Source organism: Peromyscus eremicus, chromosome 7, assembly GCF_949786415.1.
Source record: "Peromyscus eremicus chromosome 7, PerEre_H2_v1, whole genome shotgun sequence".
NCBI classification, from domain to species: domain Eukaryota; kingdom Metazoa; phylum Chordata; class Mammalia; order Rodentia; family Cricetidae; genus Peromyscus; species Peromyscus eremicus.
In genome coordinates, this window is record NC_081422.1 from 54,338,981 (window position 1) to 54,354,881 (window position 15,901).

Here is a 15,901-nt window from a genome sequence, read left to right on the forward strand (position 1 = left end):
ATAAATACAGAACTTACTAATTAGTTTGTAGTGCGGTTTTCACGACAGGGTTTCTCTGTGTAGCTTTGGAGCATGTCCTGGAACTTGCTGTATAGACCAGGTTGGCTAGTTTTGATAAGCAAAAAAAATTTTTTTATTTATTTTCTAAAGAGCCAAGTTTTTGCTTATTAGCTTACATTTGAAGTATTCTTGGATAATAGCTTTACCTGAGGCTATTTTTGCTTAATCATCAACCACTACTTGATGGAATTTTTTTTCCCCTTGATGAGTTTTTGCAGAGGCCTTTGCATTCTCCTAGTTTTTTGTTGTCATCAACTTTAATAATATTGGTTTAGTGCTTAGCATAATGGGCCTCCATCAACTCGACATGCATAGGCTCATTAGTTGGATATAAGTCCACAAAGATGGGCATGGCACTTGCTTAAGGCTTTGACAACTTTTTGGATACCATCTGTTAAAGCATTGAGGTCTTAGAAGAGGTGATTTTAAGCACCTCTTATAAAGCAGTACTAATTTCCATTACACCTGCAGCAGCAGTGCCTTCTGTGGGCACAACAGCAGGTTACAGAGGAAACCAAACCAGGACCATCAGAGCATCAACACAACTCAGGGGCAGCATAGAAAGGGCTAATTATTATTATTATTATTATTATTATTATTATTATTATTATTATTATTATTATTTTAAACTACCAACAAGTTAGTTGCTTATATACTTAAAGTGCTAAGACAGAAATTTAGCCTTTTTTACCTTTTCTGTGAAATGAGTGATAACTTGACAGCCATTTTCTTTTTTCCCTTAGCGTTTCTGGAGGAATTACCTAAATCAGAAGCAAGTCAGAAATGCGGCTGTGCAAAAAGATGCTTTCATTATGGCTAGTGCAGCTTCCCTTCTCCAAGCTTCCTGGCGTGCTCACTTAGAGAGACAGCGATACTTGGAGTTACGAGCTGCAGCTATCATTATCCAGCAGAGATGGAGGGAACTGTGTAGGTGCAGGCACAGGGCTGCTACCTGTATACAGGCAAAGTGGAGGAGCTACAGGCAAAGTAAGAAGTACAAAGAACAAAGGAACAAAATTATCCTTTTACAATCAACATATAGAGGATTCAGAGCAAGACAAAGGTACTCTATGTTAATAAAGCAGTTGGTTCTTCTGTTTTCATTGGTCCTTAATTTAAACCTTTGCTTTAATACTTTTATTATCAGTTATGTTTTTTATCACTAGAGTGTGATGAATTTCTACCAGTTCTAATTGAATTGTCTGGGCAATAGCAGAAGTTAAATAAATGTTCATTGAATTAAATCAGGTTGGAAACCTCCATGACCTGTGGTTATAACTGCTAAGAAAAAACTTGCACATTTGGTTTGATCTTACAAATTTGGAAATATTCAACTTCTTTTTTTACACTGAGAACATTGATCTCCATTGTACTATATTAAAGTAATGCTATTAATGGATCTTTAGTTCAGTTAACATTTTGTCAAGGCTAATTCCAGTTAGGAATTATTCATATAAAGAAGAGGATAATTTGAACTAGTACAATGAAGTTAGTTTTAGAAATATATAGATGAGTACAATGGTACTTACTAGTCCTACTAAATAGGGGACTAAGACAAGAGGATTACTTGAGCCTGAAATTTAAGGTCAACTTTGAACATAGTTAAGGATAGCAAGGTTCCTCCTCAAAAAAGTATTTCTATTAAAATATTTTAGTAAATTAAATTCTCTTCATTGGTAACCAAGAGCTGTCTATAATCCACTTTGTCTATTTTTGTATAGGTATAAAGCTTTAAAAGAGCAAAGGCTGAAAGAAACAAAACTAGAGCATGGATTGGTACATATCAAGGCATGTGGAAATCTAGAAATACAGGGCTCAGACCCTTCTGAGTGGGAGGATCGTTCTTTTGACAACAGAGTGAAGGCCATAGAGGAATGTAAATCTGTGATAGAGAGTAATCGAATTAGCCGTGAGAGTTCAATGGATTTCTCAAAGGAGTCCCCAGACAAGCAACAGGAGAGAGGCAGAAGCCAAAGTGGTACAGACTTGCAGGGAGAAGTGATTGTAAGACAGAGACCCAAGTCCTTGGAGGATCTCCATCAGAAAAAAGTAGGTCGGGCCAAAAGAGAAAGTCGGAGAATGAGAGAATTGGAACAAGCTATATTTAGCTTAGAATTGCTGAAAGTCCGTTCTCTTGGTGGTGTGTCTCCTTCAGAGGAACGTAGATGGTCTACAGAATTGATGCCTGAAGGCCTGCAGTCTCCGCAGGGCACACCTGATAGTGAGAGCTCACAAGGGAGCTTAGAACTTCTGACCTGTGAGGAGAGCCTAAAGGGCAAACCAGAGTCCCTTATTTTAGATGAGGGTAATAAATTGAAAATTTCATCACCCAGTATACCTACCAATCCAAAATTCGATTCACAAGACAATGCCCTCAGTGCCTCAAATGAGACTGGCTCTGCAGTGACTGGCAAAGGAGCACCCTGTGACTCAGAGCAGTTGAAGAATGGGACTGCAAAGGCAAAGCTGGTCTGCAGTTCTGAACCTGTCACTTGTAAACCCCAGCTGAGAGACTCCTTTGTTTCCAGTAGTCTGCCTACATTTTTTTATATTCCCCATCAAGAACCTCTGAAAACAAGTTCCCAACCAGACACAAGTATCCAGAGAAACAAACTGCTGGAAAGAGAAGCCACTTTGAATACAGCTTTTTCTCCAGATATCAACAGGGAAACCAGGAAGTGTCAGTTCTTCAGAGATGAATTGAATACAGATGCTTCTTGTACTGTGCTTAAGAAGTTAGAAAAGCTGAATACTGAAAAGGAGAAAAGGCAAAAGCAGTTACAGCAGCAGAATGAAAAAGAAATGATGGAACAGATTCGTCAGCAGACAGACATTTTAGAGAAGGAGCGTCAAGCCTTCAAGACAATTGAGCAGGCACCATCCTCTTATCAGTCAAGACAAAGAGTAGAGAGGCCATCTTCTCTGCATATCCAGAATACCCCAAGTAAGGGAGAAGCTGCTGTACCAGGTTTCCCATCAGCAGTCACTAAAAGAGGTAGTCCCTCCATTCATTTACCTCCGAAAGACCGACCTGTCACCCTGTTCTTTGAAAGAAAAGGAAGCCCATGCCAATCTAGGACTGTCAAGGAATTACCCAAGACAGAAAGAGTAGGCACCCAACATAATGCTGCCTGTAAACTCTCTAATAACCGCATTACAGAAAGAGAACACTTTAGGTCAGCTCACTCTTATGGCCACAGATCTGATGACCCTTCCAGAGGGGGAAGTTCAAGAGCCATTTTCTTCACACCAAAAGACAATATGATTATTCCACTGTAAGTGAAATTTGTATTTTATGTGTTAAGTAGGGAGTTTCCTAGAGTAGTTTGTTGAAGTGCTTTTCTTTGTGTTCCATTCTTGTCTACATACATGCTGCTCTAATCAGTGATTTTTCTCTGTGTAGTAGTTATATCCTAGGAATCTTTGAATTTTTTTTTTTTTGGTATTATTCTTCCTCATTAATTGAAAAAGCATTTGCAAAGGGTGCTTGTCAATGTTCCAGGCATTCTGCATGTGCTGGTTGCAGTAAAGCTGTGAAGTGGAGTGATCCAAACTGGTTATTATGAGACTTTTCAGAACTTAGCATATTTTGTCTCAGCTATTGGCCCATTTATTGTCTTCATTAATGTCTTTTATCATAAAATTTAAGTGTATGATACAGTAATACTAGTTGTATAGAAGTTGTTATACATAGATCTTTTTCATCTTGTAGTACTAAAACTCACTCACTAGCCAGCTCTTTTCCCTTTCCCCAGTTGATGGCAACTGCCTTCTACTTTATAGGCTTTTTGTTTTGTTTTGTATTTTTGAGACAGTTTCTTACCTTGTAGCCCACACTGGCCTGGAACTTGCTATGTGGACCAGACTGATCTTGAACTCACATATATCTGCCTGCCTGCTAGGACTGCTAAAGGGATGTGCCACTATTCCCAGATTTAGCTTACGTTTCTAAGAGTCAAACTACTTTAGGCATCTATTTTAAGTGGGAATTCTTTTGTTTTTATAATTTAGGTGTTTCCTTTAAGTGATGATAACCATGAGAAAAGCATCTTAACTCATGTCAGTCATGAGGAGCTGTTTTCTGGTTTAGGGTTTTCTTTTTGTGTGTTGTTTAGTTTTTTTAATTCTGATGCTTGGGATCAAACCTAGAGCATCATACATGTTTATCAAGCGTCAGACTTACACAGCTAGTATTCACTGAGTTCTCTCCCCAGTCCAAGATAACTTCTTACAACTCTTTATGAAGTAAAATTTTTCTAATGGAAAAGCAATTAACTTATCAACTAGTGTTGTAAGTTATTGTCTGTTTGAACTGGTCTGATGCTAGTAGTTAAGTCATGATTTGCAAGGAGTTTATAATCTTAAAGATGAATTTTAAAACTCATAATACTGAATTAATCAAAATAATTAGTGCCACAAAATTCTAGGTACTGTTCAAATTATCATCAGATTCTGACACTCTATTTCTACGTAGAATTTAATAATAAAGCAGTCCTGTCCTTGAATTTTTCAGACAAAATTAAATGTTCTCCAAGCCAACACTACAGTATCTGTATTGTTTGTAGAATACTTCATTTTACTTAATGACAATTCATATCCTGCCATTGTTAGTATTATTTTACATTGCCTCAAGTTTTATTTATTTATATTTTTTTTGGTGTTGTTGTTTTTTTTTTTGTTTTTTCGAGACAGGGTTTCCCTGTGTAGCTTTGCGCCTTTCCTGGAACTTTTCTGGATCTCGCTCTGTAGCCCAGGCTGGCCTTGAACTCACAGAGATCCTCCTGGCTCTGCCTCCCGAGTGCTGGGATTAAAGGCGTGAGCCACCACCACCACCACCACCACCACCACCACCACCACCACCAACTGGCGCCTCAAGTTTTAAAGTTAAGATAGTGAATGAAAACTTAGAAGAGTTCAGGAAGTGATTTTTTTTTTCTAACCAATAGGAACCATCCCAAAGTAAAACAAGATCCTTATTACTATCATATATAAAATGATTATATGAAAAGTCTTTTTAAGACAAGTATCCTAGCCGGGTGGTGGTGGCACACGCCTTTAATCAAACTCTCTGTGAGTTCGAGGCCACCCTGGTCTACAGAGCGAGATCCAGAAAAGGCGCAAAGCTACACAGAGAAACCCTGTCTCAAAAGACAAGTATCCTAAAGATGTGAGGGATTTAGAATTTTTATTTTCTCATTATTGAATTCACTTTGGTTCTTAACTAATTTTGTTGCTGCCTTTCTTAAAAATATGCCAGCATAGTGTAATGTACCTTATGATTATCATATTCATCATGCATGTAGATTCTTGATTATAGTATTGATTGTGTAAGAATAAAAAAAATCTGGGGACTTGGGAGGTGGCTCAGTGGATAAGCACAGCATGAAGACATGAGTTTGGATCTTTAGAATCCACATTAAAGCTGAGTTTGTCTGCTCATACTGTAACCCTAGTTCTGGAGGCCAGGAGCATTGAGACCAGGAGACAGAGCATTACTGGAGATTGCTGGCCAGTCAGTGTAGCCAAAAAAAGTAAGCTCTAGGTTCAGTGAGAGATCCTGTCTAATGGTAACAAGACAGATAAATAACACAGTAGGACATCTAGTGTTGTCCTCTGGCTTCCACAGAATAACACACAGACATGTGCAACTGCTTACATACATGCATGTGCACACACCTGCATACACAAATACACATACATACACACATAGAAACTATGAAGATAAGTATAATAAGTCCAATTTTGGAATTAACTAAGATATGGAATTATTTTTAGAATTTGCTAGGTTTCTTTGACAATTCATAGCTGTGTGTGGTAGCACATGCCTTTAATCCCAACACTCAGTAGGCAGAGGCAGGAACATTTCTAAGGCAAGCCTGATCTTCTTGATGAGTTCCAGGATAGCCAGGGCTACATAAGGAGACATTGTCTCAAAAAACAAAAACAAAACAAAATTCTTAATATGCTTTAGGAATACTTCAGTGGAATATCTGCTAGAAATTGAGATGTAATCCTGTTTATTTTATTTAAAGTGTACATAGTGAAAATCCTCAAGTCCACAAACAAGATGAACCAGCTTGGAAATCTAAGTTAGCAGGGCCGGGCCAACGAGAGGTAAGTATTATATTCTGTTTATCTTTTAATTTCAATAGGTGTACATTATTTTGGAAGTTACCATTTTTGTAGGTAGAACACCATATCTACCCATTTATTCACAGATGATTTTAGAGAAAGAAGCTGTAGACTAAGCCTTTTTATAATTAGGAAGGTGTGTACTAGGCAAGGAATGGTATCCAAAAATACAAATTATATAAAAGAAAGAAGTCACTAAGGCAAAAAAGGACAGTTTGTTCAGGTGTCTAGTGAGACCTGTGGCAGTGAACAGTGACTTAGTTCACTATGGAGAACAGTGTAGACTTAGCGTCCATTGTTATCTGTTGTTCACAGTAATGTGTATGGATTCTCTTTGGTCATCCCTGTTACTTCTGCTAGTAGACAGGGCATGGTGGGGTGGAGGGAAGTTTCCAGACATTCATGAGCCCTCTTTCATTGGCGTCTTCTCCCAAATTACAAAACAAAACATTGTTGTGTTATTTGTTTTATCATTTGGTCAAGCAGGTTGCCAGACCGGCCCATAAAAAGAAAGCTCGAATGGCGCGGACGCGCTCCGATTTCTTGACTAGAGGTACTTTTGCCGATGGGGAGGGGGATACAGAGGAAGATGATTACGATGACATTATTGAGCCCCTTCTCTCCCTTGACCAAGCTTCTCACTCTGAGCTAGGGCCTGTATCCAGCCTGGGTCAGGCCTCTCACAGTGACTCCGAAATGGTAATTTTTGCAGCAATAAGAAAAATAAAACAGCAAGCAGATCTTCTTGGAGTAGTCTTTGCTAATCTAAAGCTAACCTTCACAGCTTTTTTCCATGTAATGGCTTGTACATGAGAAGCCTCAGTGAACACAGTAACAAAAGCTAAGTCTAATTTAACAGTACTCAAATAAGGGGCACTTTAACTATATATATCAAATGATAAATTAGGCAAAATTAAGATGATTTAAATTAGCACTGATGTAGAAATGTTGACTATTTTACTTTAAAAGGTCCTTAGGAATCCTTAGTTTTTTATTTTTATAAAGGGCCAGATAATAAATATTTTAGACTTTGTAGATCGTAGTCTCTGTTGCTTTACAGCTACCTAACTTGACCACTATCATGTGAAAGCAATCACAGACAACAAGATGAAAATGGGCAAGGCATTTCTAATAAATATGCAGAGCTGGGCAATGAGCTATGTTTGACTTACTAAAGTGAGAGTTTATTGGCCTGGTATATAGAGTAAGATACTTTTTAAATAAATTCTGACTTTAACTGAAAGATTATTCATTTAAAAATTAGGGGTAGGGGAAGGTTTAAAGTTGCTATGCTCTCCTTTATGTTCAGTAGAAAAGAAATGTGCACTTTATAAAATTTAATTGGGCATGGTGGAACACAGTTATCTCAAGTTCAAAGCCAGCTTGAACTATATACAGTGAGACCATGTCTCCAAGATGTCTCAAAGATGGATGTAGTTGTGTATTTAGAAGGCTAAAACACAAGAATTGCCATAGTTTGATACCAACATGAGCTTAAATAGTTGAAAGAACGCCAGGCTAGACCAGAAAGCAAAACCTTGTCTTAAAAACACTAAAGGAAACAAGCATGTGCATGCAAGGCTCTGGCCTGATCTCCACCAAAGCGCAGACATCTGTGATTTAGTGAACAAAATGTGTCATCCTGGACCAACCCAGACAAACAGAAGGATGTGTATGGTGTGAATTTGTATTAATCAGGAATTATAACATTGAAGTTGAGTTTGAATAAAACTATACTCATTTTGGTTTAGAATATAACTTTATTTTCTGGACCAAAATTGGGTTCAACATATTGCATGCTTGATTGTATTTGTATATATCTTAGGGTAAAAGGTTTCATTCTTGGGGCTGGGATAATGGCTTAGTACGTAAAGTTCTTGCTGCTCAAGGTCCTGAGTTTAGACACCTAGCATCCATGTAAAAACCCAAGTATGCTAGTATGTGCCTTTAATCTCAGAGATGAGAGGTAGAAATAGGAGGATCCTAGGGTCTCTGTGGGTAGGCAGCTTTACCAAGTGGCTAAGCTCCAGATTTACTGAGAAACTCAAAAAGAAGTCTAAAAAAAAAAAAAAAAAAACCTGAAAAACATATAGCGAGACATGGTTACTTATGCTTTTAATCCTAGCTCTTGGATGACAGAGGCCACTTTGTTCTACATATGAAGTGTCAGGTCAGGCCATCCAGGGTTCCATAGTGAGACCCTGTCTAGAAAAAGTAGAAATACACATACACATTGTGTTCTCTGATTGTTCTAGGAAATGAATAGTATAGAGACCTAATAAATCTAAGAGGAACTCAAACATTATAGCTGATGAAATAGTTAATTTCCCATATAAATTGGCTCTCAATCTTTAATATCTATTCACTTTGGAAGATTTTTATGATGGTCTTTGGGTCATTACATATTTGAGTTTTGAACTGTTATAAGATGTAAACATGTTTAGACCCAGTTAGAATTTCTCCAAATTTCTAAAATATTCTGATTGTATTTATCTCTTGTGGAAGGCTAGACTTAGTTTTAAGTAGTAATGTTGATATTCTGTGGAGGACAAAACAAAGACAAAAAAAAAATGCATGACATGTTCCCTGATAAAACAAAATGAGTTATAAACATGAAGACTGTAGAAGTTGGAAGTGATCTGTACTGCTCTGTTAATGTGTATAGGTAGAACTCAGATCTCTTGACTGTAGGATTAGTAACTATTATAAAGGTGCCCTATATTTGAGTTATGTATAATGAAATACATACATATATATAGTTAAACATATATATAATAGTTAAAATTATATAATGGAACAAAAAAATCTTACTGAAAAATACAGCTTTATCTAGTTTATATAGATGTATTTATAGAAGAACTTAGCACTTTATAACTGCTACTTTGTTCCTGAGAGTTTCTTTTGTAACAATCCTAGTTCTTTTGGTGATAGAGAATACTATTCACACTGGGAACTCTTGCTGGGATGAACCAGGAAGTTAGGCTTTCTGCTTGGAGCTTTTGGCTCCTTTTGGTGTTGTAGCCTCTGTTCACCTGCTTGACAGTCACTGCATGCCGGTAGTTGTAGAGCACCTTCCTGTACAGTGTGTTTGTTAGTCACCTCTAGCTTTCTTACTATCCTGTTTTAGGAACAGGTGGTGGCGCTGGTTTCTAGTGGATGCTTGCATGAAGCAGCTTTGCTTTGTAGAATAAGCTAGTAGATACTTACTGGAATGGGGGTGTGGAGGGGAGGGGAGGAGTGGTTTTAAAATGTATCTGTTGATCCTGAAAATGTGTCATATTCTAAATTTTCTGAAACTATAATGTTGAATCTTACTGTTTATAAGGGGAATTTATTACATTCTCAAAATACACATTTTTTTTAAAAGGTGGATTTGAGTTTATTGGGCACATGAATTTCTAAAAACTGGGTTTTTCCCCCCCTGGACAAAAAGGTGTTATCACCAGTATTTGCTAACTATGGAGCATGGCGTTAATTCTTAGCAGAAATGGCCTTTTTAGTTGTAAAGTTACTGATCTTACAGAATTAAAAACAATTTTAGATTAACCATCCAAAGGGAATTTGAGATAAACATTATGTCTTAAGATGTTTAATTAATAATTGTTGATGCTGTAGGGAAAGGTAGGCAGGAGTTATAGTTTCCTGCCTCTGTGACTTTCATGCTTTTTTGTAAAACTTGTATTTCAAACTGCAGTTTAAATACCCTATGTGCTATTCTCCCTTGGTTTGTGTGTCAATCACATTGGTATTTACCCAAGAAGAGAAAAAGAACATACTCTACTGAGCTACATTTTAAAGATGAGTTTCTGTTTCCATGTTTAGTTTTTCAGTATGTCTTCTAGATGGTGAATTAGTAAAATTGTTTATATTTCTTATCTGTGAGATTAGTAAAGGAAACCTACATTGTTATGTATAGTTGTTTTTCTGCCATTACCCAGATTTAAACCACCTAAAAATATGCTATTGTGGCATAGTTCCTTGCTAAGTTTTCTTTCTTTCTTTCTTTAGGGAAGTTTGTCTTTTAAAGCGTATTCCTTAATGCAATACATTTTTGTAAATTTCGTTTTTTGTTGTTTACAAAGTTATTCATTTCATCCAACTTTAAATATTTACATAGAAGTCTGGAACATGGTTTCTTAAAATTTTTTTTTAAAAAAAAGCATTGTGTTTGAGTGATTACCTCTCTTCCCCCTTCCTTTTAAGACAGTGTCTCACTATAGCCTGGCTGGGCTGAAACTTGCTGTAGTAGACTATGCTGGCCTGGAAATCCTAGAAATCCCTATATTATATTACATGGTCTGACAAAGAAAAAGAGCTCTGCTTCCTGACTGCTGGTATTAAAGGCCTGTGCCACTATACCCACTTGACTATTTCTTATTTTATCTGTATTTATTTTTAAGTTAGCCGTATTCTAGATTCCCATAATTATAACAAAATTACCTGAAGTAGACTACATAGATAATTGGCTCTGTTGCTTTGGTTCTGTGAGGAGGCAGTATATCCTTTGTGGTAGCTAAATAGGGAGTGTACCTTTCCAAGGCATGACCCACTAACCTAGTTTTTCCCACTAGATCTGCCATCACATTATGAATTTATTAATGGACTGATCCATTGATGAGGTCAGAGCTCTCTCTAATGATGTAGTCACCTTCTATCTTCCATAAGCCCTATGTCTGAACACTGTTGCCTTGAGATCCAAAACCTTTGAGAGCCATGCCAATTTCAAATTAGAGTACTACTCCTTGTCTATCTCACCTTTTCCAAAGTAGAATTTTTATTTATTATGCTGACATTTTTATTTTTCCACATCATTGGTTTCTGCTTTTATGTTTATATCTGTAATACTTGTAAATTAGTGGAATGTATTAATGTTTTCTTTGTTATCTAATATGGTCAGTGTTTGTGAATATGCCACACAAGTATTTGATTACAAAGTACTCTGTTCAGAGTGTATAGTTTCAAAATATACCCACAATGTCTACCCTCTTTGTTATGTTGTCTTCAATATCTTCATTATGTTTTGTATACTCACCTGTCTCAGGCTGAGAATGGTAGGATAAATCTTCAATTCCTTCTTAATTGTGGCTTTTAGTATTTAAAGAAGCACTCTATTAATGCTTTTTATCTTTAGTTCTTGTTAGTAGTATATTTCTCTTTCCTTATCACTTGCATTTACTTGATATACCTTTGCTTAGCCCTTTATTATCTTCACTTAGATGTTTTCTATAAAGTATAGTTGAGTCCTAATTTGAATAAATTTGGAAGTATTTTTCTTTCATGGGTGAGTCAAATTTTTATTTATTGATTTAATAGGTCAATTATAACTGTTTTTATTTTTTATAGGAATATACCACCATATCCAACTTAGTCAGTTTTCAATAAGTAATACCTAATTAATTCATACCTGCAGCACAACTATCAATCATTTTGCTCTCCTCATCTTCTTTATATTTGTTTTGGGAGCCTTTTTTTTTCTTTGTCAGAACATGTAATTTAATTTTTTTTTTTTTTTTTGCTCTAAATCCCAACTTTGTGTTCACATTTGATCTACTAAATTTACTTGCTTAGAGGAAACTTTTCTAGCAGCCAGTTGTTAGGAAGGACTTAAAGATACTCAGTTATCTGACTTCTTTCTGTAGCCTTGATATTTGAGGATCCATCTTGACAACATGTTAAGTCCATGACCCAGGGACTGTAGAAATGCCTCAGCAGTTAAGAGCACTGGTTGTTCTTGTGCCTACATGGTGGCTCCCAACCATCCATAACCCCAGTTCCAGGAGATCCTACAGACATGTACAGTGTGCACATAGCATGCATACAAGCAAAACATTCACATACATAAAGTAAAATAAAATGTTTTAATTAATAAATCTATGATTCAGATTTTAAGTCAGTGGTTCATCCATTGCTGTCCCTGAGTTTTTTGAAAATGATGTTTTATTGTTATCTTTATGTAGTGTTGTCTATTGCTATTCCAATTCAATTCACTGTGAGTTATTTGATCTTTTAGTTTGGAAGTCCTCAGATTTTTTTTTCTTTCAAGTATAGGATATGATTTCAGGTTGATCATTATAGCTTAGGGATCCATTATACCTTACACTAGGCTCTTTCTTTTTTCTTTTTTTTTTTTTTCCGGTTTTTCGAGGCAGGGTTTCTCTGTGTAGTTTTGCGCCTTTCCTGGAACTCATTTGGTAGCCCAGGCTGGCCTCGAACTCACAGAGATCCGCCTGGCTCTGCCTCCCGAGTGCTGGGATTAAAGGCGTGCGCCACCACCGCCCGGCTAGGCTCTTTCTATAAATTCTTGTCTTACCTTTGTCTTTTGAAAAGTTACCTTTATGATATTTATTAGCCAAGTTTCACTATTTTGTTTCTATTGTTTAGGAACTTCAGGTATTAGTGATTGTTTTGTTTTGTTTTGTTGTATTTTTTTTCCTCCTTCTTTGCCTATCTTGTTTTACCTCTGATGATTTTTGCATCCTTTTTTATATTTATTTTATATCTTTTATTATTTTCCCAGTTAAAATTTTGTTTTCTTTCCTTCTTTGGTACCTTGTAAGTTTTTTTTTTTTAAGTAAATTTTATCTTTTTTTTTAATTGGTTACATTCATTTGTTCATAGTTCATACATATTTACTCAGTACCCACCTTTATTTACCTACCTCCCACCTCTTCTACCACCAGTCCCACCTTCCTACTTATAGGCTCCTTTCTACATCCATGCCTTTTTGTTTTGTAGCCCACTGATTTTAACCAGGACTGTCTTTGTGGCCCCAAGTTTTGGAACTACTTTGTGCATTACAGAAGACAATGACTGTGCCTTCCTTAGAACCTGTCATTTGCAAGTGGTTCAGCATGGAGGGATTGAACCCCATAAACCCCTCCCATCTCTGATAGGTGGTTGACAGCCCAGTGCAGGCAACTGCTGCTACCATAAGATCATGTTTGCAGTGGTAGATGGCATGCCTTGAGGAGAGCATTTTACAGCCCTCCTCCTTATGAAGTGCTGCTCCTTCTGTAATGTTCTTTGACTCTTAGATAGGATGTTGTAAATGTCTTGTTCAGGGTTGAGCTGTCAACTATCATTTGTTCTAAGCCTCTTAAGTGAGTGGCAAGGAGACTCTTTAATCACCACTGTTCACTGCAAAGAGAAGCTTCTTTGATTAAGAATGAGAATAGCAGTTGTCTATGGAAATAAACAAATATTTAAAATGCAATTGAGTGTTTTGTCAGTTTAGCTGAAAGACAGTGAAGTCTTCACTCACCTGTGACCTCAGTCTTTTTTTTTCTTTTTTAATTTTTTGGGGAGACAGGTTTTTATTGTGTAGATAGAGCCAGATTGTAACTTGGTAGGACCAGGCTGGCCTTAAACTCACCAAGATCCTCCTGCCTCTGCCTCTCAGCCATGGGTTCTTGACCAAATTTACAGTACCAGATATGTCCTCTCTCCTGTGGAGCAGAAAACTTTCCCCTTGCCAGCTTGCTTTCATAGTGTTAGAAGGTGCTGTGCATGCTGCTGAGGTAGAGTATCAGAAGTCCTACTCAGCTATGAACCCTCAGAACTGCAGTGCTAGCTTTCAGACAAGATGTGCCCATTGGGGTAATACCCACACACCTGTTAGGGATTATTATGACTGAGGTGTTTTGAGTCTTATTTTGGTTCTGACTTGATACACGTTTGCTTTATTATTGTACCTTTGTGTAAGTGTTGTATGTTTTATTCATTTATTCATTTTGTGTATTTGGGTTGGTTTACATGATAAAAACTTTTGAACCTCATCTCTTATCAGTGTACCAAAATAATTCCCTTATGGAAAGCCAGTTCTTGTTTGGTGATTGGAGCAATGTTTTACTCTCCTTCTCTTATAACTTTTTAGATTCTGTGTTTTTGAGTGCTTTCTCTTTATAACACGTTCTCCAAAGGGAACTTCTTCCCATCCTTTTGCAAACTTATTTTCCTCTAGAAGCAATGGCTTTAACAGTTAGATCCTTTCCTTTATTTCCTGAGGCTGAAGTCTTGCTCTCTAGCTAAGGCTGGTCAAATTCACAGCAGTCACCAAAACTGAGATTCCAGGTATGAGCCACTATGCTTAGCTTCTCTTTTATGTTTTCATGCTTGAGGTAGACCTTTTTTTTTCTGCAGTTACTTGTAATCATGTGGCTGCTGCCAATTTTATCCTTCATTCTTCAACAGTTTTGTTAAATTGACTTTATTCTAGGCATATGTTTGTGGTAAAACTGTAAGAATTTCTGGGATTATGTGTCACTATGTGTCAGTTTTTCTGTCTGGGTAATTTGAAGTTTGCATGCATTTTTTTTGTTTTGTTTTGTTTTTTTTTTTGTTTTTTTTGAGACAGGGTTTCTCTGTGTAGCTTTGGAACTTTCCTGGAACTCGCTCTGTAGACCAGGCTGGCCTTGAACTCACAGAGATCCGCCTGCCTCTGCCTCCTCAGTGCTGGGATTAAAGGCATGCGCCACCACCACTCGACTGCATGCATTCTTATTTGTAATTGTTTACTAGGTCTTGTGTATTTTTATTCTTGTTTGATAGTTTTTTGAGACTGTCACTATATATTTAAGCAACTTAAGGAATTTATAGGTTGCATAGCTTAAATATTACCTTTTCCCTCCTCTAGCAATTTACTTGTTTGGGAATATGGGGCCATTTTGTCTTGAGTTTCCTCTACATTTCTACAATTTACAAATTGTAAATGTGTGCCATCATTTAAAATAGCTTTTACAAGATACCAGAAATATAAGAGGTACCAGGAGTGATACACACCTTTACTTCCAGCAATCAGGAAGCAGAGACAGGTGGATCTCTGTGAGTTCCAGGCCAGCCTGGCTTATGTAGTGAGTTCTATGCCAGCAAGGGCTACATAGTGAGACCCTGACTTAAAATAATGGGGCTGGTTCCAGGACAGCCAGGGCTGTTACACAGAGAAACCCTGTTTTGAAAAATAAAACAAAATAATGCAACTGGAAAGATGACTTAATAGTTCTTGTACTGCTCTTGCATAAAACCCATGTTCAGTTCCCAACACCTATGTCAGGCTACTTACCACTGATTGTAATTCCAGCTCCAGAAACATGACACATCCCCAGACACTGCTCTCACCGCACAAACCCACACTCATACACAAGAAAACAATTGAAAAGTACGTGTGTAAAGACATCTTCTAGGACCAGCACCAGCAGTGGCTTGGTGGTTATGGTTTCCGTATAAGAGGCCTTAGTGGATGACCCTGATGTGGTAGAGCCCACCTCCTCAAAAGGATTTTCTGCATCAGCAGTCACTGGCCCAGTTGGATCAGAGTCCACCTAGATGAAATATCTCTAGGCAGTTGTTTAATTTTTTTTCAATTCATGGCATCATGCTAGGCCACTTCCTCTTCTTTTTTCTTCTACAGAGAAAGAAAAAAAAATATTTAGGCTTATAGTTCAAATATCAGAAGAAAAGGCCTTCTCAGTCCGAAGTATAGTTCTTCTCTGGTCTGATTTCCTAGCACAGAATTCATGCTTCTATGGATCCTCCTAAAGCCATGGAACGCAGTTACCATACCCTTACCGAATTGCCATATAGCTGTCTATCTTTAGGAACAGCAAAGTTTCAGCCTTTTGAGGACCCCTTGTACTTTTGTGTTTGTGTGTGTCATACATATTGGTGCCTGTGTGCACTTGAGTGGAACTTAGCCATTAACTATAGGTGTTGA

At 37.2% G+C, this 15,901-nt stretch overlaps 1 protein-coding gene across 5 annotated transcripts in view; it reads left to right on the forward strand.

Moving 5' to 3' along the window:
* The window catches only part of Myo9a (myosin IXA), a 214,235-nt gene that overhangs the window by 147,160 nt on the left and 51,174 nt on the right, over nucleotides 1-15,901 (forward strand). For 3 of the 5 annotated variants that reach the window (XM_059268022.1, XM_059268026.1, XM_059268024.1), the window contains 4 exons: nucleotides 804-1,123; nucleotides 1,782-3,335; nucleotides 6,093-6,174; nucleotides 6,676-6,891. In XM_059268022.1, coding sequence (XP_059124005.1) covers nucleotides 804-1,123; nucleotides 1,782-3,335; nucleotides 6,093-6,174; nucleotides 6,676-6,891 — 2,172 coding nt within the window. The remainder of the gene's footprint in view (nucleotides 1-803; nucleotides 1,124-1,781; nucleotides 3,336-6,092; nucleotides 6,175-6,675; nucleotides 6,892-15,901) is intronic. The other 2 variants (XM_059268025.1, XM_059268027.1) reach the window with 2 other exon arrangements.